Source organism: Manacus vitellinus, unplaced genomic scaffold (assembly GCF_001715985.3).
Source record: "Manacus vitellinus isolate BGI_N305 unplaced genomic scaffold, ASM171598v3 scaffold_27_pilon, whole genome shotgun sequence".
NCBI lineage: Eukaryota > Metazoa > Chordata > Aves > Passeriformes > Pipridae > Manacus > Manacus vitellinus.
Window position 1 is genome coordinate 4,128,875 of NW_021940039.1, and position 27,411 is coordinate 4,156,285.

At 42.1% G+C, this 27,411-nt stretch overlaps 1 protein-coding gene across 4 annotated transcripts; it reads left to right on the top strand.

The window, feature by feature from the left end:
- Positions 1-529: 529 nt before the first annotated feature.
- TSC1 (TSC complex subunit 1) lies at positions 530-27,066 on the top strand. Of its 4 annotated transcripts, none has more exons than XM_008919374.3 (23): positions 530-786; positions 6,789-6,851; positions 7,907-8,082; positions 8,937-9,040; positions 9,678-9,830; positions 11,518-11,662; positions 12,658-12,812; positions 13,106-13,179; positions 14,638-14,816; positions 15,272-15,381; positions 15,652-15,775; positions 16,155-16,270; positions 16,595-16,667; positions 17,970-18,068; positions 18,162-18,729; positions 18,968-19,011; positions 19,628-19,794; positions 20,651-20,833; positions 21,175-21,285; positions 21,757-21,879; positions 22,846-23,033; positions 23,140-23,301; positions 24,038-27,066. In XM_008919374.3, exons 3-23 carry the CDS (start codon positions 7,977-7,979, stop codon positions 24,522-24,524), a joined length of 3,471 nt encoding a protein of 1,156 aa, XP_008917622.1. In that variant the 5' UTR covers positions 530-786; positions 6,789-6,851; positions 7,907-7,976; the 3' UTR covers positions 24,525-27,066. The 4 variants fall into 4 exon arrangements, with proteins under 4 accessions (XP_008917622.1, XP_029816308.1, XP_029816307.1 ...); XM_029960448.1 differs by having other exon boundaries at positions 22,849-23,033; XM_029960447.1 differs by having other exon boundaries at positions 16,158-16,270.
- Positions 27,067-27,411: the final 345 nt, after the last annotated feature.

Consider the following 27,411-nt stretch of genomic DNA (forward strand, 5'->3'; position numbering starts at 1 on the left):
ATTGTGCGCGGTTCGTCGAGAAAAGGCTCAGCATCCTCCGTGCAAACGCTGAGTAAACGCTTGCAAAAGCGATTTTCATGCTTCCCCTGCGTCGCTGACTCGCTGAGGAGGTTCCCCCGTCCGGGGTTGGGCATTAAATAAAGCAGTTGGTGAAGTCTGTCCCCTCGGTGAGGAAGGCTTTTCTCATTTCCTTGCTCGTGGGTAGGTAATGTGAAAGTCAGGATGTTGTTTACTTCTACAGTAAAACATTTTGCTTCCTGTTATCACAAAGAACTTGCGGGGCTGCAGTCCTGAAGTTTTCACCCTTTGTTTGCTATGGATGCAGCCTCTGTCATTGTTTTATCAGTTTAGTCAGAGCTTCTCTCCTGGCCCTTCTGTGTTGGTTGTTTTTTCTTTTTAATGAGTCTTTTACAAGGCAATGAGTGAAAGAAAGAACATGCCTTAAAGGAATGTATGATTCAAAACCCATGGAAATGACCCAGAAACTGAGATCAGGTTTCCAAAACTGTTTCCAGACCTGCTGTTTCCAGAGAACCTTCCAGTGGATAATAATACAGGTTTTCATTCTTTGTGTGGTCTGATCCTGCAGTTTCCTGGCATTAACTCCTGGGGACAGTTGTTAGAAATCTGTCAGAATTGAAGCACTGCTGAAAGTGATCCTGTTAAGTGGAAAAATTCCTCTTCAATTTATATGTGTGAACAGCCAGAAACTGAATCTTGGAAAACTCTGGAAATTTTAATAATCACTGCAAACACTGGGAATGAATCTCTCTGCTGTTGACTTTGGTAAGCAGCAATCAGATACTCTGCTTATCAGAAACAGCTACACCACATTTTAAGTTTTAAATAAAATCAGGGGCTTAAAATCCTTTGCTCAGTAAAACAGTTTTTTGCTTTGTGTTTGTTTGTTCATTTGTTCTGGATTTTTTAGCAGCCCGGTCAGCCCAATCCTACATTTCCTTTATGGGGAATTGTACAGACTTACCCAGATGAAAATGTAGTCAGAATATCTAATGTGTCATGAGACAGGCTTTAATTAAAATGATTTTATCTCTGGCTGTGTTTAATCCTGGCACCTTAACTCTTTGTTACTTGAAAATTTACTTTTATGGTGGCTAAAAAAGTAGCGTTTTTAAAGGATTCCCATGTGAGATACACTGGCCAATTGCAGATGTTTTGGTGTTGGAACAAATATTTGTTTTTAGTAGCTATTTGTAGTTTTAAATGGATGCTGGCTCTTGTTTGGAGCTGGACTGCTGGGATGTTGACTTGTACTGATTCCTGAAATTCTTCCAACTGCCAGACACCTACTTGTTAGTCCTGACAGGAGCTGGGGATGTGATTCCCAGTCAGTCTCTGTACGAGCTGAATATGTGCACACACTCCTGTATTTATTTTACGTTTGAAAAAGATACCTTTTCCTTTATTAGGAGGAAATTCTTCCCTGTGAGGGTGGTGAGGCCCTGGCACAGGTTGCCCAGAGAAGCTGTGGCTGCCCCATCCCTGGAAGTGTCCAAGGCCAGGTTGGACAGGGCTTGGAGCAACCTGGGATAGTGGAAGGTGTCCCTGCCCATGGCAGGGGGTGGAATAAGATGATCTTTACTGTCCCTTCCAACCCAAACCATTCTGGGATTCTCTGATAACAAGCAAATTAAAATAAATCAGTGGTGGAGGCAGGGAAGGGACCAGATTCCGTGGCATGTTGCAGACAGGTGGATATTTAAGAAAGAATGTTACAGCTTAGATCTTGATCTGGTACGTGGCTGTTGTATTTTATTTTCATGTAGTTTAATAAACATAATGAGGACAAGTAATGATGTTTCCTTTGTTAGCATAAGCATTTCTTTGGGTAGCACGTTAAGAGTAAAGAATTGCTGTCATTTCCCTGAGTATTATACACGTTTTGTTTTCACTTTAACAGTTACACATCATTTGCTGCTGTTCTGTGTACTGCTGACTTTAATTCTTGGAGTAGTTAAAATGCCTCAGTGAGTACATCAGATAGTTTGCAGTGATTTCAAGGTTTACTGAATTGCTGCCTAACTCTGTGAATATTTTAAAAGGTTCCTCTTGGGGGCAAAAAGAAAAGTGCTGCAGAGATTTAGGAGTCTCGCTGCTTGTGTTGGTGCCAAGCCTGGAGCTTTCTGTTCACCTGTTTGGAGCTAAAAAAGATTCCTTAGTTGGACTTACTTTCCTTGTGTAACGTTAATTACATTGGTACAGAAAGCCAGGGCTTGTTCTTATTTATTTATTTGCTATTAATATGTGCAGTTGGGTGGAAGGAATGAAATTATTCCCTAATTCCATTTAGTAGCTGGCTGGTTAACAGGGCTCCTGCCAAAGGGTGAGGTGTCAGCCCTGCCGTGTTTGGGCTTTTTTAGACATGGGTTACTTTTAAACAATTTTCCCTCTGACAGAAATTTGATGAGTAGCAATTAGCAATAGTGTATTAGCACAGCAGAGAGTCAAGAAAATCTTAAAAATTGCTGAGTATGATTTTTTTTTCTCTTTGTTTGGGGTTATTGGACTTTTGTGATCTTCCTGTTCCCACATCGGTTAAGCACCTGTAACAAAGTGAATGTATTTAATATCAAGTTATAACTATAAATAATTACTGAGTTTAGGAACGGGGTCTTGGATCAGATCTTAAAATAACCAGAAGAATATTTGCTATTAGAAGCCAGACACCTTCATTCTTTAAAAATGAATAAATAAATTAAATTGATTGTACTGTCAATTGTAGTGATCAGTTTGAACAGAGCTTTGGAGTTGTTATTCCTGGGTGGTGAGAAAGGGAATAGTCAGCTGCTTGCTTTCCTGGGCCACCAGTGGTTTTTCTCCCTGCTGTCACTTTTCATTCATTGCTTATGTCACTTCTGTGATGGCAGTGTTTACTTTAACTGTGGGGAAAATATAAAATTGAGTGTTGTTAGGAAACCTAAAACAGGCTTTGATTTTGTGTGTTGCATGGGAGGGAGTGAGGCTTGATCCTTTATGAGCAGCATTTCGAAGGTTGGAGTGAAAAGGGCTGCTGTGCTGCCAATCTGAATTTTTCTTTGGAAACAACAATTGCTGTAAAATCCTTCTGTCCTCGTTGGTGGCTTTTGGCAAAGCAGCACCTGAGCACCTGAGCTGACCTTACCTGCAGTTGAAATCAGGTGGAAAAGTGTAAGTCTGGAGGTTCTGCTCTCATGGTGTTGAAATCCCCCTTTTCTCTTGGAAGGGGGGGTGGGTAATAACCATTCACTGCCAGCCCCCAATTTAATTTATGATTAATGAGGAGAGATAAAATGCTGGTGTTGATCCCCCACCCCCAGAAGAGGTGCTTCTGGTGTGTGGATCTGTGTGTTGTTGCAGCAAAGGGTGTTGTGGGAGGAGGGTGTGTTTGTGGTGTGTGTCCCCCTCCTCCCCACCCTCTGAGCAGCATAACTGGCACTACCAGCTGCTTTTTCATTTGGCTTGAGATAAAAATACACTGAACAGAAGAACATCTTCTCTTGACAGAAATACTTACAGAAGTCATAATCTTTGGGAATACTCTGCTGTTTCTTTCTCTATTTAGCCTTCTGCAATTAATAATTTTGTAGTCCTTGCCTTTGTCTCGAGTTTGTAGCTTAAACTGTTTTGTGTTGTGGTTAAATTAGCTACTGAAAAAAACCAATTTAAAATTGGTTCTTGGTTTGTTGGCTTCTCCTTTTCCTTCTGTAAGCTGGCTCCAAGGCCGTATCAGTACTTAAAATTAATACTTTTTACTAAAATTTGTCTTTATGAGAGCTCTTGAATATAAGAATGAAAGCTCTTGAATGTAAGAAGTGCTATTGCTGTTATATCTTCCAGTTGCATTTCAAAAGGTATTTAAACAGATTTATTTTACTCTTTATGAACCAAGTGCCAAGGATCTTTCATATAAAACTAATTTAAAAGTTAGTGAAGAGTCAGTGAATCAAAACACATGGAAAACTTACAGACTTCTTTCTAATCCTGTTAGTTCCAAGTATGGCTGCAGGGATGTGGAATTTCTTCTAATGGGGAATGATTGCAATATCTAGGGATGGAAGCATCTTGTAACTATGTATTTGAGCAGAAAGAGGTGGTTGTGATATGATACTGTAAAGATTTAAGGGATATCCTGTTCACCACAGATGTATCAATTCCAGATAAAAATTACTGTGGCATCCAGTGGAGGATGTCGCTGTTTCACAAGGTGGTGGAAGTCCCTTAACCTGCCCTGTCCTTATCTACAAGATTTGAAAATCACATCCCAAATTCCTGGTAGGACTGTGATAAATCATTCTGACACCACAGCCCCTGGGAGCTGAACTTCATCTGCCAGAACACAGCGTTTTCTGACTGGAGTTAAAAGCCTGTTGCCTGTAAAGTAGTTACTCAGTAGTCTTTGCTTTAAAAAGTGGGATGAGATTTAAGGCTGTTGCTGGAATTTCCTGGTTTCTTCATTTGTGTTGGGCACAGCAGAGCCAGTGTGATTAGAGGATCTCAGTCTTATTTAGAATTTCACTTTAGAGGAGATCCTGCATTGAAAAACCTATGATTTAATTTTTACAATTGCAATTATTTATATATAGTGGGGTGACAACTTTATACCGGTTTAGTGTAACTTCAACAGATAAAGTTGCACCTATTGAAGTATTTGTGTGTAATATTGTCCTGGTTTGGAGTGTGGTTTGAAATACTTTTATTAATATTTCAAATATGGGCTTTTGCAGTGGAGACTGCTCCACTTTAAGGTACTCCAGGGCTTGATTGACAAGTTTAAATAAACGATGCTGGATTTATTGGCACAAGGTCACTCCAGCCATCTGTTTTAGTTGAGGGAGCTTGGGAAATGATCCGTTACCTCCTGTGTCGTTATCAGGACTGAGCTGGGTTATCAGCCCTGCCCTTATCTGATGGCAGCCTTTGTTTCGTGCCAGCACAATGGCACAAATCCTCTTACCTGCTCAACATTTCAACTGGTGTTTTTCCCCATCTGTCTGCAAGTGTGTTGTTGAACCTGACTTCCAGACCCCATCCAGAGGGTCTCCAAAGGTGTGTTTCTTGAGTTCGTGCTGTAGCTTTTCCTCCGGCTGTGTCAGAATGAGTGAAACCTGCTCTCCAGACTTTTCCTGGTGTGACGAAGATATAATATAACAACAGTATTACTCAAGGAAAATAGGAAATAAAAGCATTCTTTTCACTGGTGGGGGGTCAAAGAGGAAAAGTGTTGACAGGGTTTTTATGGGGTAAAAACACAGAGACCGGTGTTCACACTGCTTTAATTCTCAAAACAGGTTTTGCTTGCAGCTGGCCTGGGGGTGTGGTCAGGCCTCTCTTTTGTTAACAAGACTTTAAACAACTAATTCAGGCTGCTTAGGGAGCTGGTGAATCTATTGCTTCACCATAGCTGAGACTGTGTCCTGATAGAAATGGAGGGGTCTGTGTCAGTAAGGCCTTTTTGGTCTCAAAGGTGGTGTTGTCAGAAATAAAGGAGTAGATTCTCTGTAGGGAGCTGCTTTTCCATACATCCCTCTGAGTGCAGTCTGAGTGTCTCAGTAGAACTGTCACTGAGTCAATTCAATGTCATAACAGTTACTAGAAACTCAAAAAGCATCTGACTCCTGAAAAGGAGTAACAGAGTGGAAGGCTGGCTCCTCAGGTTGCACGGATGAGTGGCTTCAAACTTTTTGAAAGGATGGTGTCACTCTTGGAGCATTGTTTGTCTTCTAAACAGCAAGTGCTTTGAGGAAGAAGTTGGGAGTCTGCACAATGTAGAGAAATAAAAAAACAAAACAGAACCCCAAACCACAGCAAATCCCAGCTCTAATTTTATGGAATCTATAGATTATAAATCCATTCTGGTTTGAGCAAAAAGTAACTTTCCCCCCACTTCAGGTTGCTGGTTTTTTATTGTAAGTCTTGCTTACACCACCAGCCAGTTTTAAGTCTGAAGGTTTAAGGTCTTGCCAGCATCAGGCTTGGAAAAAAATAGCATTTAAATCTGAACACTCCAGTGACCAGACCGTGCTGGCTGCTTGGACATGAGCTTTTATTTGGACTGTGACCATTGAAAACTGAGGGTGGGGTGTTTTGTGTCCTGAAATGGTGAGTACTGGAACACTACAGCAAGTCAGTCCCTACTGAAATGCCTGTAGTGAGAGTGGTGCCATATTATCACCTTTGAATTTGCAATCCATGCCAGATTAAGTAAGCTGATGTCTGGTAGCACTGAGAAAAGTGACCTTGGGCAGTTCTGCAACTACAGAGTGATATGTTGCAAATGACAAAGTTTACTGGTGGCCACGTTAACTCCTGCTGGCCAGTAACATTGTTAAGTGTCAGTTTTCAAGAAGGCAATATGTCTATAAGTAATTAGAACATTATTTAAAATAGAGCACTGAGCTATGTGGTCCTTGGCTAATGCCTAACAATGTTTTGATTAGAATCTAAAGGCTTAAATTAACTATTCTAGGTTCAGAGTAGAGGAGGATTCTTTGTGTGTAAGATTTTACTTATCATAAATACAGCTCTTCAGCTGCTTGTGAAGGGTCACAGTACAAAACTAGAGTCTTGTGAAAGCCATCTAGTTGGAGGCAATTGCACAGCTTAACCTGTGGACAGTTCTGGAAAGGGCAGCTGTGCAACACCTTTTGGTGTTTTTCAGAGTAAGGGCTGACTTTTCTCATGCAGGAGGGATGAGGTGCATCTGTGTAAAGAACTGAATGCTGTTCTGACTATACACAAAAAAATAAATTGTGCCTTTTCTTGACCTCTTCCTGCTTTTTCTTTATTAGTGATCATGAAAGGTGTGTGGCTGACAACACTGCAGACAGAAGCTCAGCTCGTCCACAGAACAGGTGCTGTATAAACCATTGCAGTAAAAAAAAGGATTTTGTGTGTAAACTTGGGACGTGTCAGTCTTGCCTTCCATGGGGGAAGTGAACAATGTGTGCTGGCTGGAAGTAGGAGGGAAAAGAAACCCTTGCTGATAAAATTAGGTGTGATGTTACACCAGATTCTTTCTGCCACTGGAAAAGGTTCAGCCCAGGGTTTTTATGGATGAAGAAAAAATGCATTTTGTGGTAGGTAGATAGATGTGACACCTGAATCCCTCTGATGGTGGGACATGGGAAGAAGCCATAAGAAGCCATCTCAAAAGCCTGAAGAGGCTCAGGTTTGTTCCCACTTATTATTGAGGACCTGGCCAGTCATGTTATCTGCACACTGTTGCATTTAATGCTCTACACAGTTTCTGCACTGCAGAGCTTTTAGTGTGTCATTCACCAGTCACACACATGAAAAGAAGGTGTGTTGTGCTGCCCAGCCTGTGGTTTGGTGTGCCCAGGGTGGCCAAGGGCAGCAGCTGCAGTGACCCTGACTGAGTTTCCCAACAGCTGCAGCTTGGCCATGTTTCAAGTCTTAAAGCCCAAATCTGTTGGTGTGAAACAATGCAGAGCCCAGGGCAGCAAATTCCTGATCTGGTCACAGGGTTGGAGAAGGATCTGGAGGTGTGTGTTTTCTCCAGAGTTTAGTTCACTATGCAAAGGACTTGAAAGGTGGTTTGAGGAGGAATTGCTGTAAGAATGGAGGAATGGACCTTAGCCTTAGTTTACTAAGCTGGAGAACAAATTAAAAAATATGGTAAGAGAATGCTCTGACAGTCTAGATATGATTGCCGAGGTCTTCTGCAAAACAGATTAATGTCTTTTTGAAAAAGGGGGAGAAAACCCTGCTAATAACTCGTTGGTTTTTTGGAAACTCTTCTCTTACAGCTTCTATTGCAGGTGTGCAAACTCAAGCAATCCTTTCAGTGTGAAATGGGCAATATTGCAGAAAAGAAATAGGAGAGATGGGAGATTTAAGATGGAAAAGGAAAAGTTCATTCATTCATCTGTTTTTTCTTCTCTCCTAGTCTGGTAGAGAGACACCAATGAGGAACTTCCTGAAATTTTGACCTCCACATTCATGTCAGTACGTGCATCATGGCACAGCAGGGAAATGTTGGTGAGCTCCTCTCAATGCTGGATTCTCCAATTCTGGGTGTCCTGGAAGATATAACAGCTGCATTCAAAGATAATCTCGTTTGTGGTATGTATGCTTTTATGTAATTCCAGGAAGGGCTTTGCTTTTACACCAGTAAAGGTAGAATAATGTGGGTTTTTTTTATCAACCCCTGCCTTTGCAAATGCAGCTTGAAAGAAACTCCTTGATACTTGGGTTTGAAATTGCTTTAAGGATTTAAGCTTCTCTTCAGTTCATTTTGCTTAATGGCATGGCTTCTGGAAGGTCTGTTATGTAATTGTTAAAATACTATTAGAGGATGACTGGCTTTTCCTGGGGCACAGCCTCAAGTGGGAGCTGATGAAACTTTCTTTGTCAAGTGTATCTAGAAAGAATTAGGTGGCATCCACATTATGAGAACCAGTGGGATTTTGTTAATTCAAAAAAAATAAACAAAACAAAGCAAAACAAAACAGACCCAGACTTTCTGAAAAGTGATTGCTGCTGTTAAGGCATCACTTGTGCTGACAGAGCCTTTTTAGAGCTTGAGAGCTCTGCCAGTGTCCTTGTCCCTGAACTTGCTCTCCTTTATCTGCTGAAGGGAGAGAACATAAAGTTACTCCTGAACTCTTTACCTGTGCTGGGTAAGATACCCTTGCAGTTCAGCTGCCTGTAGGTTTTTCAGGTTAGACAGTAATTGTTAGTTATTAAAATAAATGGTTGCTTTCCCTGAGCCAAATGCAATTGCTCGAGTGGTTTGGAACCAGGAAATGTAGTCGAGAGGTCTCATTTTCCCAAAGGTCTGGTAAACACCAAGTCCTGCTTCACGTTATAAGTTGTGTAATAGTTGTTTAAAAGTTCTGCAATGTCCCTGTAGCAAATGCTTAGTTTTTGGTGTATTGAGAGGTTTTTCCCTCCCTTTTTTCCCCCCAAACTGACAGACCGTGGGCCTATGCTTGTCAACAACCTGGTGGACTATTACTTGGAAACCAATTCTCAGCAGGCACTGCATATCCTGTCCACGCTGCAAGAGCCTCATGACAAGGTAAAAACAAATCTATAATGTTATGGCAGATTTTAGCCTGGCACTGAGCAGCCTTTAAATAGCACCTCTTAGAACTCTGGGGTTCTGGGCTGGTGTAGAATTACCTTGCTGTAGAGATGTAGTATCTCTGTAGTAAGAGTAGTTAAGCTTTAAAAAAAGTTCAAAGGTCTCTGTTTCTTGAGTTGCTTAAACTGACCCAATTAAGCAAAGAACCTCTATAAAGGAAAGTTTTCTGAGGACTGATGTTGTCTCTTTGCAATGCTCCTGCTGCTTGGTCAGTCCTGGATGTGTTGGCCTAAAACAAATATGGATATTTTGAGAGCAAGTAAGGATTTTTAAATAGGTTGGGAATGACACAACAGATTGGCTGCTGACCAGATTAGTTTTTCATTATTTACTTATAAACATTTCCAAGTGCAGTGACTTCTGGACTGACTAGTTTGCATTTGTCTACCAGCACTCTTACATGATTGCTGGGTTTTATTTCCTCTTGAATCCTATGTATTTGTAAAATGCCCATAGTTTCCATCACTGACAAAGGCAAACTGCTGAATATAGATTGGTGAAAAAGAACATATAGCAATTAAGTATAAATACCTTTCCTTTTTCAACCACTCTCTGTAAAACCCTTTATCAGCATCTACTGGACAAAATTAATGATTATATGGGCAAAGCTGCTACTCGTTTACCCACTCTCTCTCTGCTGGGACATGTGATAAGACGACAACCATCTTGGAAACATAAACTTTCTCAAGCACCTCTCCTACTTTCATTACTTAAATGTCTCAAGGTAAGAACCCTCAGTGTTGTCCATAAAACACCTGATGTAAACATACACACTTGCAATGCAAGGCATTTGATTTGTGTTTTGGTGTCAGTTAAGCCACAGTGGAATTAATGTGAGCTAAATACCTTGTGCTGATCCTTTTATTGCTGACAGTCGTGTTTCTAAAACCCACTGTCACTGTGTATCTGGGAGTTAGGAAATTTTATTAAAACTTTTCAAAAGTAAGTTAAAGAGGGCCCCTGGTGAAGTTGATGGGTGTCTTGAACGTGAAGTTAATGAGAAATACAGTAACTTCCCATCAGTGCATTCTGAATTTGTGCATGTAAGGTAGTGTACTCTACTTGCAGCTTAGGTGAGCCATGCAATAGCTCATTCCATAGTGAAATTACCTTGGAATTAGCAGACTTTTCCTTCTTAGCTACAGACATGCTGGATTACAAGGACATAGCTGTTTCCCCATGCTTTGTGGGGTTTTTTTTCCCATCTGCAAATTTATCAGTTATAACATTTTACAGTAATGCTTTGAGACCTAGAATGCATAGTCAGTAATGGAATTTAATGTGGTAGTGAAGAATTCACATTAAAATCACATTTAAGTGCATGATGTAGCCAAGTGCCAGTGCTCTTCAAAACAAAACCACTACTGGTTTGTAACTGCCAAAGGAGCAGCTACAAGTGCTGTGACTGGAACTCCTGATGAGTTCTGCTACCCTTTGCAGTGGGATTGAGAGAGGAGTGAAGTGAGTCAGAAAGCTGGTAGGAGTAGAACAGAGATGTGGAAGTGCTTGGGATGTGTACATAGGGATTGGGATGGACAGGAAATGTGCTGTAATAGTTTATGTGTGACTGAGGTAGACATACAGAGGAAGAAAAATCCCTGACACTGAATATGTCCCATCAGCCCTGGTGGCTCCTGGGAGATACCAGAGCAGCTGGTGATATCTCCTGGGAGATACCAGATCCAAGAGCAGCTCAGTGGCACCTTACCTCTGTTCTGTACCCCCTGTGCTGCCAAGGCACAGGAACTACCAAGGAAAATATGCTTTAAACTGGGGAAGCAAGTGGGGACTCCAGTGGGAAAGAGTTTGAACATTTTCTGTGTCCTGTCCTAAAATCTGATTCCCTGATACTGTTCCATGTAGCCAAAGGCTTTCACTGACACATCCCTTTCTCACAGTCCAAGCCAAGGCGTTGTAGCATCGTTGGATTATTGCTGGGTGAAATATCCAGCAGGCAGAGCCATCAGCCAGGTTAAGAGGAAAGCTTTTGACCCCTGTGTTGGTAACTGGCCAACAGCCTTGAACACCCTGAGCAGATGTGCAGTTCCTGAGGCTCTGAGTGCTGTGTGTTCTCAGCTCTGGAAAGGAAGGAAGGCGACACATAAGATGCTTCACATACCAGTAATGTTTTTTTTCTACTCGGTTGTGGAACTGTGGTGATGTTCCCTTTTGAACTAAGGCAAGTCTTTATGCAGGAAAGCAGCAGAGTAGGAACAACAATCCAAAATCTTGGAGTTGTTCCGGATGAAAAAAAACCCGCAGTAATCTTGGATCATTAAGTTGTGGTAGGGTTCAGAGGGACTGTTTCAACAGAGAACTTTTTCCATGATGATGACTCAGCGTTCACTTCATCCTTGGAAAAAATGAAGTTCAACACTTTTAACTAATGCAGGTTTTTTCCCTTCTTGCAGACTGACACAGATGTAGTAGTACTCACCACAGGTGTCCTAGTGCTAATAACCATGTTGCCAATGATTCCTCAGTCTGGCAAACAGTACCTTCATGATTTCTTTGGTATCTTTGGGCGTCTCTCAGCCTGGTGCTTGCAGAATCCAGGTGAGATTTCAACTTTGTTGCATGCAGTTGTGGTTTAGCAGAGTCCCTGTGACTTGTATGCAGTTCTTTTGTGAGGCTCTTAATGGTCTGAGGTTATTTAAACACAGAAAATGATGTGTTAAGCCCACAAGCTGTTCTGTTCCTCAATAGCATCTGGGAGTTCTTTGCTCAAAATTCAGAAGTCTCTTAGATTCTTCCATGTGGTGCTGTTACTGCATGAAGTTTCATTGAACCAAAATGCTGCCCTGATGACAGTGAAAAGCAGAGATTGATCTTACTGGATAGAGAAGGGAAAATGCTACCATTTGAGGCAGATATTTGGGAATTTGAGATTCCCAGATTAAATGGGGAGGGGAAAGAATCAGCATATGTAAGAGTTTATTTTAACATGCAGCTAAATATGAAAGTGTTGGTAAAACTGGTCTTCTCATTTACAGCCTTGGCTCTGCTGAATTTGTTGAGAGGGGTCTGATATCTAACACTGGCAGTATCTGTGTGTGTGTCTCATGGCTGAATGAACAAATGCTGTGTTAAGCACATAGAGATGCTATTTAGAGAGCAATTCTGCATTGCAAGTAGGATTGGAACTTTAAGATGGATAGTAAGATTCAAGTCTGTACTGATTGCTTTTTGTGGATACAAGCTTTTGGTTTTTACCTTTGAGGTAAAACAAACCTTAGTTTTCCTTTTTGAATCGTTCTTACTGACTCTGGCTCACTGTCTAGAGGGGTTTTGGGTTTTAACTTGAATAAAAATGTGTGCTTTGAGAACGACAGGACACTTGTAATTAATGGTCCATTTTTGTGTTTGCTGTGAGCTGATGAATAAGTGTTGCCTGTTTTCTGAGAAGACTTCCCAGTTTCACTAGGGACTGTTTGTACCTCAGAAGACTTGTCCCAGCTAACGTTTCAAATTTAAAAGTTCTTCTGTTTGCATTCTTAGGAGTTTTGTTCTTTCCTCCAATGTAATGAAAAAGATTTAACTGCTTTTTCCAGGTCACGTGGCAGAGATTTATCTTGTCCATCTTCATGCCAGTGTTTATGCTCTCTTCCATCGTCTCTATGGAATGTATCCTTGCAATTTTGTCTCCTTTCTGCGTTCTCACTACAGTATGAAGGAAAACTTGGAGACCTTTGAAGAAGTAGTCAAGGTAAAATGCTGCTCATGTGTATATATCTGACACATAGCTATATAAAGGCAGGTATTTGCCAATTGAATACCAGAAATTTGCCAGTTTAGCTGAGGGCTGCTAAACAAAACAGATTAAAAATTGGACTGAAAGCTCAGTTGGGAGCAAGATGAACTCTTGAAGCCATGATGTGAATTAACTTTATCTGTTAAATGCAACATTCTGAATTATTGGGATCAGTGGTTTTCTCACCAGTTTTGTGCAGGTCAGTGCTGTGCTGATAACACATCCCTCTTCTTGCTCTTCTCCCCCAGCCAATGATGGAACATGTGCGAATCCATCCAGAGTTGGTGACTGGATCCAAGGACCATGAACTGGACCCACGAAGGTATATATATATGTATATATGTTCACTCTGCTCATAGGAAAGGCTCTAAATGAGCAGCTTTCAGTGAGGTTATTGCAGGTGTGCAGCAAAACCTTTTCTGTGTCAGCAGCAGTGTGTGCCCAGGGTGTTTTGCCACCCAGATTGAGAGGCACACCAGGTAAACACATAGACTTTCTTCATCCAGCTTACAGCTGGATGAACAAGCAAAAGCTGTTGTGAAAGGCCATTAACAGCAGTGTTGGGGTTCTAAATTCATTTTGTGTCTGGGATGGAATCTGTCTTCTACTAAACAATTGACTTTGTCTTGTTTTTGTGACTTAATGATCAAACATCCTCATAAAGTTCTAAGAGTTTGCTTATAATGAATAAAGTGAATCTACCAGGACACGCTTCATTGGCTTAAGGTTTGGGTCATACTCCTTTTGGTTTGTTGAAGTATTTGGGATTTAAGTGTTTAAAATGGCTTCAGTGTGTCTTGTTTTGGTACCTAGATATTGGTTCATTTAACAGATCAGTTCTTTTAACAGGTATGTCTTAACATTATCAGCTGTATTAGATTTCTTTAGCAATAGGCTCATTTGCCTGCAGCAGCACCACTTGCTGCTTTTCTCTTGTCTCCACAGGCCCAGCCACTGAAGAGGAGAATTTGACTCTTGTTGCTGCACTGTAGTGCTCTTGCCCTGCTTTTCAGAGCCACTAGGAAATCACTCCTAACTGGGAACCCATTGAATGTCACAATGCTCAGTTTGGCAGGGGGGAGGGTGGCACCACTAAGGAGAACAAAATTGGCACAAAACTACCAGTGGAAGCCTTCTGATTTGGTATCTTGAACATAGAATATCTTACTTTCAGAACCAACTCAGCCTTTAATAGACAGCCTTCTGGGCTTTCTGTTCTATACAGTGAACTTCCATCCCCTGAAAATATTGGGTGGATCTAATCTGGCTGCTTGGTTTAGTGAGGAATAGTTTTCAGGATGAAGGAGGTAGTAATATGATATAAAACCCTAAAAAACATTCCCCAAACTTGGGAGGAAAATCACAGATCTGAAACTGGCATTGCAGACGGTGTTTGCTTAAATAATATAAGATTCCCTCACTGCTGGCATGTCTAAATTTTGACTACCAACATCTGAGTCTAGTTGAGCTGATTTCTACAGCTGCTGAAGCTCAGGATCAACCAAGTCTTCGTATGCTGTTCCTCCTTTCCAGAGTGCTCCATGGCAGACCTTTGTGGATCTCTGTGTCCAGGCTGTTTGTCTCCTCTTTGAGACCCCCTCTTACAAGTCATCTGGTTGCAATTTCTGTGTGGTGCCTTGTTCCAGTTTGGCTGGGAGCATGCAAAGCTGTCTGGAACAAATGAGCCATCCTACAAGCCAATTCCTCCTATGTCCAGGAACTCTTTGTTTTTAATAATCATTGACTAACTTACTCTTTTGGATCCAAAAACTGTCTGCAGGTGGAAAAGACTAGAAACTCATGATGTTGTGATAGAATGTGCCAAAATCTCCCTGGACCCTGCAGAAGCCTCGTATGAAGATGGTTATTACTCTGTGTCTCGGAAACTCTGCACAAGCTTAAAACATCATCAAACTGACCCCAGTGCCAGCTCTTACACTGACATACAGAGCAGCTATGGTAAGACCTGTCTGATGGCTAATCAATACTCAATTGCTGGAGGAAAACTGGCCCTAGAGCGAAAAAAAAAAAAAATCTTACTGATTTATCCCACACAGTCTGATTCTTAGGCACCAGAAAAAAACCCATCATTTAAAAAAAGACATATATAGATACGTGTGTTGTACATATTCACAAAGTTGCTTTTCCACTACCTCTTCCTCCCCTGCCTTCTCCATCCCAAAAAAACCAAACCACTCTAAAAAATAAAGCTGTTGTATGCAATATGTTCAATAGATACTTCTTTAAGCTGGAAGAAAAGTCTCTTGTTTGCTACCTACAAATGTCTGTTTTGAATGGATTTGAAATGCTTTGGTTAAAAGCCTTTAAGTCCTGGCCAGAAAAACCATGGAGTTGTATTTGATGTGTTGGATACTTTTAAATTTTAATTCATTATTTTTTTTTTAAACTTTCAGGGACTTCTACCCCATACTCCACTCCTCGGCTAACACTATCACAAATGCCAGGGCAGCTACCTCAGATCCTGAGCCCACAGTCCTCGAGGCTGTCAACTGAGCCACAGCAGGTAAAGCAGAAGATGAAGCACAGCAACCTTTCATGCTTTGCACTTCCATAGTTTCTTGTGACAGCCTTAAAAATTCACGTTTCTGACAAGTGCTGTGAATTCTTCAGTGCTTTGTGTACGTTGCGGATTTAATCCCCACCTGATTTCCTGTGTGAGAGCCTGGATTTGGGTGCTTCCCATGTTCCTGATTTCCTGTGTGAGAGCCTGGATTTGGATGCTTCCCATGTTCCTTTTCTGAGCTCTGATGTTTGTTTTGTTGCTGTGGCACAGGTCACCATCTGGAGCCCTTCTGCAGTGTGTGGTATGACCACCCCACCCACCTCCCCTGGAGTTGTCACATCAGAGTCATCCCAGTCTGCATCACAACCTTACAGCAAAGCTTTTGGCACCTCTGGTACGTGCTGAATTTTGGAATTTAGGCTTTCAAGGTTTATCACAATGGAAATTCTGGCTTTAAATTTTACTGTCAGCTTCTGAAATGGGAATGATGCCACACCATGCCATTTGATAGGCTTGAGTTGTGCCTTCTGGGAACTCAGTACCTCCTCATTTAGAGCAGTGCTGATGCAAACACTGAGAGGGGAAATGCAAGAATTCAGTGCCAAAGTCTGAAGCAGCCTCTTGGAAACTGTGCACTTTCATATTGATAAACAGTTGAAAGAGATTTAAGTAAATGGTTGAGATAGTGTTTAAACATACAATTCTTCACATGAAATAAATCAGCTGAAAGGAGGAAGGGGGAGCCTGCTGAGAAAACTTGTGCTCCTTTTCAGCAGGGGGGAAAGGAACACCTTTGGGAACACCAGCCACATCTCCTCCTCCACCCTGCACTTCAGATGACTTTGTGCATGTTTCACTCCCTTCAGCTGCTGCCACGCCTCCTAAAAAGGTATTACAAAATTCTTCTGCCAAACTAATCTGGTTTTTTTTCATTGACTTGCCTTATATGCAGTGACCATAACTGAGAAAGAAAAAAATCAGAGTGACTGGTTCATAAAAAATGCTGCATTTCGTTGCAAAAAACTCATTTTCTTCTAAGTTTAGACAACTATTGCCACTTCCAGTTGCACAGTTTTCAGACTTCTTACATGGGTTTGCTGTTTGTTTAAGCCATCTGTTTGCAGTAAAGTTCTTTCTGTGAAACTGTCCAAGAGGTTTATTTCCAACAATACCTAATGCAAGTAATGTATTTCGGGTTTGTTTTGTTTTTCAGGAGGACAAACCAGATCCTGGGAGGCCTTTACTGTACCGACAGCAAAATGTCATAAACAGCGATAAATCATTGGGTAAACTCCATTTTCCTCTCCCCATTACTTGTTGTAAACAAATCTGGGTTTTATTGACACATGTTCCAATTCCTAAACACTTTTCCACAGGTTTTTATCTTTTTTTTTTCCCCCTGAGTTCTTTGTAGTTCCAGGATCCTGCCTTAACTGTGATTCAACTTAAAACCTTGTGATGCTTTTGATTTCATTTTAACCATTCACCTTCAGAAAAGTAGCTTGCAGATTTTTACCTGGCTCTCATGCATTCTTATGCATGTTTAAATATACAGATCTACACTGAAGGCTGGAAAAGGATATTTATTTTTTTATAAAAGCTGATTCTTTGAGGATGAATTTTTTTAATTAGAAGCAGCAAGTTGTATATGAAGTCTTACTTCAGTGAAGTCAGTTTTATGTCTGAATCAAACTGTAAGGATAGATATGATGTTCCCTTTTAAAGGCTTTTGGAAAAACTTTGTTTCCTATCTACAATTGTGTTACTGTACTTGAACCTTTTGTTAAAAGTCCTGTGGAATATTGAAATCAGCAGTGGATGGTTGAGGAACTCAACTTTTAATAGGTAAATCTAGATTCCATTTTCCATTCTCTGTCATCTACATCTGTGACAGCTGTAGGAAGGGATTTTAGCACTGTCTTTGAGACTTCTGTGCTGTGAATCTTTACTGCCTTCAAAGTGGAGATGACAGTGAAATTTAAAGCTGGTTTTCCTTGGTGTAGTCATGTAGGAATGCTGGAATCGGAACTTTCTGAATTCCAAGTTAAGAACAGGCAAAGTTTTTCCCTGGACTCCTGTTCTGTGACTGAGCTGAGTGTGAGGTTTCTGTCCTGGGTGCTCTGGGGTGTATCCCCCTGGCAGCTCTCTCTGAGTTTTGATGAGTAGCCACATGTTGGCTAAACTTCCTTTATTCAGGCAAGTGCTGTGTCCTTGTGGAGCCAGAGCAGAAGCTGGAGGGAGGTTAATGTGAAGGTGGAAGTACAGCCACGCTGCACATGAGCCACCTTTTTTATTCTAGTTATTTAATTGCAAACAGCACATCCTTACAGAGGTTGTGCAATAGCAAATGTTAAGTTTACAAGATTACATTTTGGGATCAGGGCTGACCTGTGACTGATCAACCTGGTTTCCACATAGAATGGAACAGCAGGCTGGTAACTTCCTCCTTTGAGGAAGCATCTGAAGGAGGGACAAGCTTATTCCAAGGATGTTGCAGCAGTAAAAGACTTGTGTTTTGTGCTGTGCTAAGACTGGAGGAAACAGCACCTGAACAACTAACTTTTTGGTTTTCCTTTCCTTTTTTTCAGACATACCCAGTAGTAAAAGTTCAGTAACCTTAAGTGATCTCGCAGAGTTTTTGGGTGGTTTGTCGTTCGAAGACAGCGCTGAAAAGGACAGAGAGGAAGGTAATGCCTGTCACCCTTACCTACCTCTGGGCTAAGGAAATGTCTGTAATGCTGAAATACAAGGTGCATAATGGTGCTCCCCCCTCTCCTCAGATGCAATATCTAAAGAGATCTCGGAGATCACGACCGATGCTGAACACATGGTGCCTAGAGGAGGGTTTGACTCCCCGTTTTACCGCACAAATGAAAGTCTGTCAGGCTCTCAGAAGAAAACCCACTCAGCCGTCTCCAGTGTGCAGGGACACAGCCAGACCTCTGAGCCTTTAACATCCCTGGACAAGCCTGGGCCTGAGAATGCACGGGAAACACCCAAACAAACGTTTACTCCCATAGACAAGCCCTGTGGAGGCTCTGGGGAAAGCCCTGCTGGGAACAGGGAAGGAACCTCTGGGGAGACGAGTATCCTCACTCCCAGCCCGTGCAAAGTACCAGCACAAAGAAGGGTGGTGTTTGGGAGTGGGCAGCCTCCCCTCTATGAGCACCTCTTCGAGGTTGCATTACCAAAGACTGCCTACCTCTTTGTTGGCAAGAAGACTGAGGAGCTGCTAAAGAAAGCCAAGGGAACCCAGGAGGATGACTGTATGTCCTCGACTTCTCCCGTGGAAGTGCTGGACAGACTGATTCAGCAAGGAGCAGATGCACACACTAAGGAGCTGAACAAGTAGGTGACTGAAAATATTACTTCACAAACATTCTCGTTACTCCTTTTTGTAGTGGCTTAATTTTAATAGCTGTGCCTGAAAAGGAGCTGCACAATTCCCCCATATTCTTTTTATACCAACTGACCTTAATTGTACTCTTACTAGGCTGTAAGCTCTTTTGAGGTGCACATTGTATTTTAAAGTGACTTGCAGAGTGTTTTTTATATTTAAACTTAATGCTGCATTTTCATTTTTCAGGCTGTCTCTGCCAAGCAAATCTGCTGACTGGACTCACTTTGGAGGTGAGGAAATTTCTCATGTGTTTTGGCAATCTGTTTCTCTATTATTAGACTTGCTTAAACAATGACCTGCATACCTTTTGTTTGTGTTTTTTATAACTAATGCTGCAAAAGCTGGTGCCCTCCATTAAGTCATGGTTTATCTGCTTAGCAGATAGACAGCTGTGTTCCAGTGAGATGAGCTGCTATTTTTCATCTTGGAAAAGTGTAAACTATCCTCCCCACGATTCTAGACACTTCTGCTTTTGACCATTTCAGACCTGCTGGGCTTCAGAGTGGTGCTGATCATCCAACACATCCTTCCACCTCCTCACTACTAGTTGAATCTAAAACTGATGATTGTTTTTCTTGCTGCTTCACTTGTGTGGCTGTTATAGTTTTGTGCTCTTAGGCTTCTGTGGTGATGGTGAGCTTGGCTTTTTTTCCTTAATAAGAGGAGGAATCCATTTGAAAGGCACAGACGTGTCGCTTTGGGAAAAATGTTTACAATTTGAAGTTTGCGTCAGAGGTCAGACAGAGCAGATGGATTTTTAAATCTAATTTTTTACTTCAGAAAACACTTCCCGTGCGTGGAACGGGCCCAGTGCAGTTCAATAAGCTCTTCTGTGTCCCAATCCAGGTTCTCCCCCTTCAGATGAGATTCACACCCTGCGGAACCAGCTGCTTTTGCTGCACAACCAGTTGCTGTACGAGCGCTTCAAGAGGCAGCAGCACGCCCTGCGGAACCGCCGGCTCCTGAGGAAAGTCATCAAAGCTACAGCTCTGGAGGAGCACAACGCTGCCATGGTGAGCAGGGACCCAGCTCTAGCACTGATGGAAACACACTGGTGCTTCACCAGTGTTAATTGGTCTGGCCAATTAAAAAAGAAGCCTCATTTCTCACCTTTTTGAAGTCAGTGTTTGTGGAATGACTCGTGCGCTGTCATTAAAGGCAGTAGTTTCTAATTGGCTTCAGGCAGCTGAATCAGTGGCTGCCTTCATACTTGACCCCTGCCAGCATTTGCCTATGGATAATGTTAAAGGCTTCCCTGTTAGTGGAGCAGTTGTTCAATGCCTGGCTAGACACCTTATTGCATATTTAAAGAAGTATTGTCCCCGGTTGAGGAATAATAGCAAAACCTGAAAACTGCAGTGTTCTTTTCCTGTTCACTATGATAGAATCTGAAGTTTTAAGTGCATTGAAGGATGTCTCATTACAGATTTAGGTGTGTTTCACTCTGTATTTTCATACTATAGCTAATTCCATCAACAGTTTCACCTTCTGGTGATTCACTACAAGAGCCAAAAGTAGACTTCGGAATAGATTTTGGAAGATGAACTGTTGTTTCAGCTGTGAAGCCCAAGTCCCTGCTGAAAGCATGAGAGGCAGTGGAAAAATATGTTACTGCTCCTTGTGCCTTTGGATGTGGCTGTGAGTTTTCAGCCTGTCCACTCTTATCACCATTTCATCTCCTTTTCAGCCAAAAACAAACCAAACCCCAAAAGCCTTAAGAACATGCTCTATATAAAATGTTCCATGTGTGGAAAAGTGTTTGCCTGCCCTGCTGGTAATGGACAGCTTTGCTTGGCTGGTGCTTTAGGACAGGTGTTCTAACTCATAAGCAGGTGCCTTGTCTGATGCTTCATGTGGGATTCTTAACAGAAAGATCAGCTGAAACTACAGGAAAAGGAAATCCAGGCCTTGAAACTGAGTCTGCAGAAAGAACAGGCAAGGTACCACCAGTTTCAGGAGGAACATGATAATATAGTGGCTCAGCTTCACAGCCAGATCAGACAGCTGCAGCACGACCGGGAGGAATTCTACAACCAGAGCCAGGAATTGCAGGTATGAAGCATGAACAAAATTGTTGTCTACTTGCTGGTTTTAAAAATAACCTTCTTAATAACAAGGCATGAAATATCTGAGAGAATGCTGTACGTTTCTGTTAGAGATATTGTCTTAATTCACAGTAAGGCAGTGCATAATTGGAAGTGCTTTTATAGTTGTTTTGTCCTGTCTTTAGTTTGGAAATAGGAAAAGGCAGTGTCTTGCTGGTTTGGGGGCTTTCACAAGGGCTCAGTATAACTTGATTTCCAGTGCTGGGGGTTACAGCTTTCCAGCCCTGTGCCCTTGCTGTCCTTGGTGAAGTTTCAGAACCCTGAGTAATTTTTTCGTCACTTGAACAGACCAAGCTGGAAGACTGCAGGAATATGATAGCAGATCTGAGGTTAGAATTGAAGAAGGCCAACAACAAGGTGTGTCACACTGAATTGCTGCTTAGCCAAGTTTCTCAAAAGGTAAGAAGAGTCATTGTTCCCAGGGTCCTTTTGTGTCTTTCTGTTTATTTTTTGCCTGATAATTTTCATCAGGTGCTTTTTCTTTCTTGTTCTGAAAGAAGCCTGTGCTTAGTTCTTTAGAGTCTGATATTAATTACACAAAAACAACACAGAAAAATGTATTTTGGTGAAGAAACTCTAAACTCAGTTCAAGGGCTTCAGAGTCTTCTCATTTTGGCTGCTTTTTCCACAGCAGGAATTTGCAGATTGAGCATTATGAGCTTGTATTAAATCTTGACAACTTGGAGATCTTATGTCAGAAGTTGAATGGAAATTAGAAGTTCTCTATGAAAACTAATTTATTTAACACTATTTAGGATGCATTTGATCCTAGTCTTTGTGTCCCTCCTTTGTAAAAATCCCCTGTCAGCTGTGGCTCTCCTGCTGAACCATCCATCCCAGTGTTGGATCCTGTTCCCTTTCTCCTTCCAGCTTTCCAACAGCGAGTCAGTGCAACAGCAGATGGAGTTCTTGAACAGGCAGCTGCTGGTTCTTGGGGAGGTCAACGAGCTGTACCTGGAGCAGCTGCAGCACAAGCACACAGACACTACAAAGGTATCGCAGAGCTGCAGGGGAGGGCTTTTGGGGAGGCTTCACTTGAGGGCATCACCCAGCATCTCCCAGCCTTGGGTTCAGAAGGAAATGCCTCATAACTTAACAGATAACTTTGTTCTGAAATTCATTTTCAGGGATTTGATTTTGTGTTTGGTCTGTTCAGATATCTGTGTGCTCTGTAGGTTTAAGGAATATTTTCAGTGCCCCTTCTGAAAGCTAAAAAGGGGTGTTTGGGGTACACCTGAAATCAGTTTTAGCTACTTGATATAAATTCTTAGCAATTTTTTTTTCCAAAGGCCAAGACTTTACTGTGCTTGTAACGTAATTGACAGCAGATGGTTGGTAAAGTAATGTAGTGCAATAGTGCCAGAATTTGGAGAAAGATCTTAACCAGGATTTTACTGGTTTTCATGAGGTGCTGCTTTAAAACAAACATCTTAGTCTTCTCACTTAATCATTTTCCTATTAAAAGTTAGTAGTAGCTTCACTAAAACTTCTGTGGTTCATATGGTTTTACTTCCTGACTTCAAAGAAACCTTTTTTTAATTAGAAGCAAGTAAATTACACAACAATATAACTGTTTCTGCGTGAGAGAAAGTAATTAAAGAAGGTGAATAATAAGCCAAAAAAAGGTTTTTACTGCTGTTTAATGAACGTCATGTTGCAAAAAATGGATTTTAAATGGAGTTTGTCTATTCTAATCCAGTGCAGAACTGGTAAGTTTCTTTGATGAAAAGAGCTTTTCATAAGGAACATTAATGTGCTAATAAATTCCAGTGATGTGTAGTTATTTTAATGGTGTACATCCTCAGCACAGCCAGTTTTCTATATCTGTTTTTAGAAGTGCTGCTTTTATTCCATCCTCCTTTAAAATGTGCCTATTTATAACATCAGAAACATGTCTGAACATCAGTAAAAATAACACACTATCAAATTATGCTTTAACACTGTGTTGTTTGCTTCGAGGAGGTTGAAATGTTGCACGCTGCCTTTCGGAAAGAACTGGAGAAGGCAAAGTCATGTGTTCAACAGCAAAGCCAAAGGCTTGATGCTTCCCAGAAAAGGATAGCTGAACTGGAATCTCAGCTTGCAAAAAAGGACCACCTCTTCCTGGAGCAAAAAAAATACCTGGAAGATGTCAAAATCCAAGCAAGGTAGGGGCTTCCTGTGTAACATTTTAGCTGTGCTTTCTCATATGTGTTATCATAGTTGAGGCAGAATCTGGAGACATTGGACATTTTGGTTTCTTTTTCTGTTCAGAGGTCAGCTGCAAGCAGTAGAAAGTAGGTACAAGGCCCAGAAAAGAATCACACAGGCATTTGAGCTGGAGATCTTGGATCTGTTTGGCCGTCTGGAGAAGAGCAGCCTACTGAAAAAACTTGAAGATGATAAAACAGAAGCAGCTGAAGCAGCAGAAGAAAGGTAAGTGTGGTTATGTAAAATAGGCAGGACTCATGAATGTTGGTATCCTCGTGGGATTCCTAGCACTTGGATGCATCACCCCAAAATATTTGTGTTGCTCCACCTTTTCGAGGATTGAATATGTTTTTTCAGGACTCTGCCCAGGTTACAGGGAGTCCTTGACAGCACTGGAAGTGCTGATGAAATACTTCTCAGATAGCTGAACTGTTACTCAAATTTGAGAGAAATCTCACTTTAATCTACAAATTGTTAGGCTGTTGTTCAGTGTTTGTTTTACATCTGTCTGCCTAAAGCATCTGGGTAGTGCTGTACTTCCCTTCAGATTGTGCCTTTTTTCCTACACCAAATTCTGCCACAGCATCAGGGTCATCCCTTGCACTGCCAGCTTGTGGTGATCACTGTGCTTGGGTTAGGTAAAGGAAAGCTCTCCAGTCCAAGGAAGATGTACAGATCTCTTCCTTTGCTGTAACAGATCAGGATCCAAATGCATTCTGCTGTGGGATTATTGTTTTGGATTTAAAGCATTGGGTGTTGCAAAGCTAACTGTGTGACACTTCTGGTTACCCAGTGTCACTCCTGCTTTGCCACACAACTATGAAAAGAAACCTGTTGAAGTACATAGTCAGTAGCAGAAATGGAAGGTAATGAAAGTAATCTGCCTTGGCCAGCGTTTCCCTCTCCATTGTTTATTTGTTATGATTTCCTTGACACTGTATCCTCTCTCTCTCCCAAACAGGGTGGACTGTGGTAATGAAGATACAGTGGCAGGAAACAGTGAAGAAACCATTGGTAGAAATGGAGAGACCAAACCTCCCAGCACTCGAGGCAGCAGTAGCAGTAAGGGTGGCAGCAGCAGCGAGCTCTCCACCCCAGAGAAACCCCAGAACCAGAGGCTGAGCAGTCGCTGGGAGACATCCGTGTTGCTGGAGCCCTCGTCCACTGTCCCTCTGACTGTAGGTTCACTCCCCAGCTCCAAGAGCTTCCTTGGAATGAAGGCACGAGAATTATTTCGCAACAAGAGCGAGAGCCAGTGTGATGAGGAGGGTGTGACCATCAACAGGCTGTCTGATGCTCTAAAGACTGAACTATGTAAAGATCCCAGCATGGAGTCGAAGGCCCCTCCGAGCCCCGATAACCTCAGCCTCTCGCCCAAGCTCCAGGAAAGCAGTGTTGGACAGCTTCATATCATGGACTACAATGAAACTCATCATGACCACAGTTAAAGAGGAAGATAGTCAATCAGTGTTATTTTCATATTCTTGGCATAGAACAGGAGGCATGAGTGCAAGTTTAACTAAAAGCTTTTATGTTTCTTTGGTCTGAGCAGTGGCTCATGCAGCGGAGCAGGATCGATGGCCAGGAACGGAAGGAGGCTGCTGAACGAATGCAAAGTGGATTTTTGGGTCTGGAATTGAAATGCCCAGCCTAACTCTTGCTTCTTTCTCCAATTCAGTCCTTAGCAGCGTGTACTAATTTGAAGGGACAACTGGTAGCATTTGCAAGTATTTTTGCCCTTTCTCCCTGTCCCCAGTTGAGTGGCTGCGTTTATGAACTTGAGTGCAATATGAGGCCAAATTAACATTTGTGAGTCTACTCTGAATGCTTTGTATTTCCTTGCAAGCTTCCAATTTAGAGCAGTTGGTTGTGCTGCCTGTCCAGGTGACTTCGGTTCCTTTCATCCTGGAAAGAAGCAGCACTAGAATTTCCAGTGCATTCATCCAAGGGTCTCTATTTTGCCTGTCCATTGTCCCACATCCCTCAGTCTTCATTAAGTTGGAGTCTAATTGAATACCCAAATGTTTAAAGATACTGTACCTCTGCAAAATGATTCATTCACCCTAATTCATGATCACTGTTTATATTGTCCTTAACATTTCCTGGAAAGTTACATTTGAACAGACAAAAAGGAACTGGAGCTTGTAATGCAGAAGAGACCGTAAATGCTGAAGACTTGTTAAAACACTAGCTTCTGATCTTCTTGGTATTTTAAGTGTTTGCCTGACAGACTGTTACTGACCTCAGACTGGTTTGTATGGGAAAGCAATTGGGGTGGGAGAAGAGAGAAAAGGAAGCTTTACTGAAGTAGGGAGAGCGTGCAGAACCTGGATGTAGAATTGCAAGCTTATGAAGATCTGCAGAGGAGGATTTGTTTCTCTAATCAGGGAAATGTGCTGCCTGATCCTCCTTCACAGTTCTGCTCTTTGTTCCTGGTCTGAGCAAGACCACCATGTGTTGAGTCCAAGCAATTGGCTTCGTTCTTCCTGGGAATGCGTTCAGAATATGGTTTCCTTCGAGTGCTCTTCTGCTCAGGCTGCAGCACATTTTTCAGCTCAGCAATGTCAGTTTGGCTCTAGGTCTCTGCCCTTCACCCTCATCCTGCTTCCTCAGAAGGCAAGGCTGAGGAGGAATCCTGTTCAAACTGGGAATCAGAATCCTGGTGTGAAGCCTTTCGATGTTAATCAAGTCAGTGATGAGCCTTCTGTGAAGGAGGATTTTGGGATCAGGGCTTGTCAGTGGTCAGACTCAATCTCCTTCGTGACAGAGCAGAGCCTGCTGTTAGGAAGGCAGAGTGCTTGTTCTAAATGTTGATGTGTCTGGGGCCGGGTGTGCTCGGACACATCAGGCTTCACCGTCACCCTCACACGTGGCCTCTCCTCTGAAACAGTCTGTGGGTGGCAGCTGCTGTTCAGGAATTGCCTCACATAGAAATCAAGTCCAAGAACACTTGCATTTGTAGTTCAAATCCCTTCTTAACCCTGATAGGAACGAGGCTGTCAAAGCAGCTGGCACTGTGCTGGCTTGCTCCTGACAGGACTTTCCCCCCCATTTTCCGCTTCTTCCGTAACACCCAGGGTCTAAATACATTTCTGCCTGTCTTAAATTATTTTTCCGTGTCCTTTGGGTTGGTCAGTCGGAGCCCTGAGAGTAGAGGTTGAACTTCAGTGGTTGTGTCCAAGCTTGACTCTGCATGGAATAGAGAGTAGAGAGTTGGTTGTAAGTGACAGACTGGTTTTGTCGACATGTCTTTAGCCTTTCTCAGACTTAGTGGTAGCAAACGTGGTAGCGTGTGTTTCGGGAAGATTTGGAGGTTTCCTGCCCCTTTCCCCACCGGATCCCAGCCCCAGGAGGGAACGGTTTGCACATTGCCCTGATGGGCTGGGATGCTGGACAAGCTCATTCCCCATCCTGCCCTGCCCAGCCCGGGGGTGTATCCGGCGTTCCGAGGAGAGGTGGGTTTTGTGTCGGTTACAAAAACGCCCTGGCAGTGACTCAAGCTCGTTGATAAGGTGACTTTATTCTTCTTTTAAACAGGATTTTAGCACCAGGATAGTAATGGAAACCACTTTCGGTTTGTTTATGGACCACAAAGATTATGGAGGAACAAAATTTTGCAATTATTTCTTTTTTTTTTTTTTTTTTGTAAGTCTAAAAATCGTGGATCTGCTGTATGTAGTTAACTTGCAGTTTGTTTGAAGGGGTCCCATCAGTGAAGTGGAAACAGATTTTTTTAACTGACTGCTTTTAGTTAAATCTAAAATTGCTGTCTTTGTCAAGTTAATCTGTTCCCTGCCTCGCTCTTTGTAAGCATGTTAAACAATCCACATTAAATGCCATAAATATGAAAAACGAGGAAATGGTACAATCGTAAGCTAAAGAGAACTTAAACCAAAAGGAGGTTTTGCTGTCCTTATTAGAATGTTCTAAAATGTCAAGGCAGTTGCTTGTGTTTAACTGTGAACAAATAAAATGTATTGTTTTGCACTAGCCTGTGTTAAATTCCCTGCAAGCCGACCTTTCTGGGACCAAAAACATGCAGAAACAAGTTCAGTGTCCAGACATCTTCCCCGTTGTGACAGTCCAGAGCAGGTCAGTGCTGCTGCTCCTTTGCACAGGATTCATCATTAGCTCATTTTTCTGCATGGAGCCAAAGCCTTTTTAATTCTGTGGCAAACAAACTCACCAACAATGTGCCAGTCTAATCCATAAATTAAGTGCAGACAGTTCAGTGCTGCAGATCTGCCTGGGAGCTTTCTGCTTTCCTGCAGGCCAGAGACTGCACAGTGATTAGAGAAATTAATAGCTGGAAATGTCAAAGCCTTGTTTGCAAAG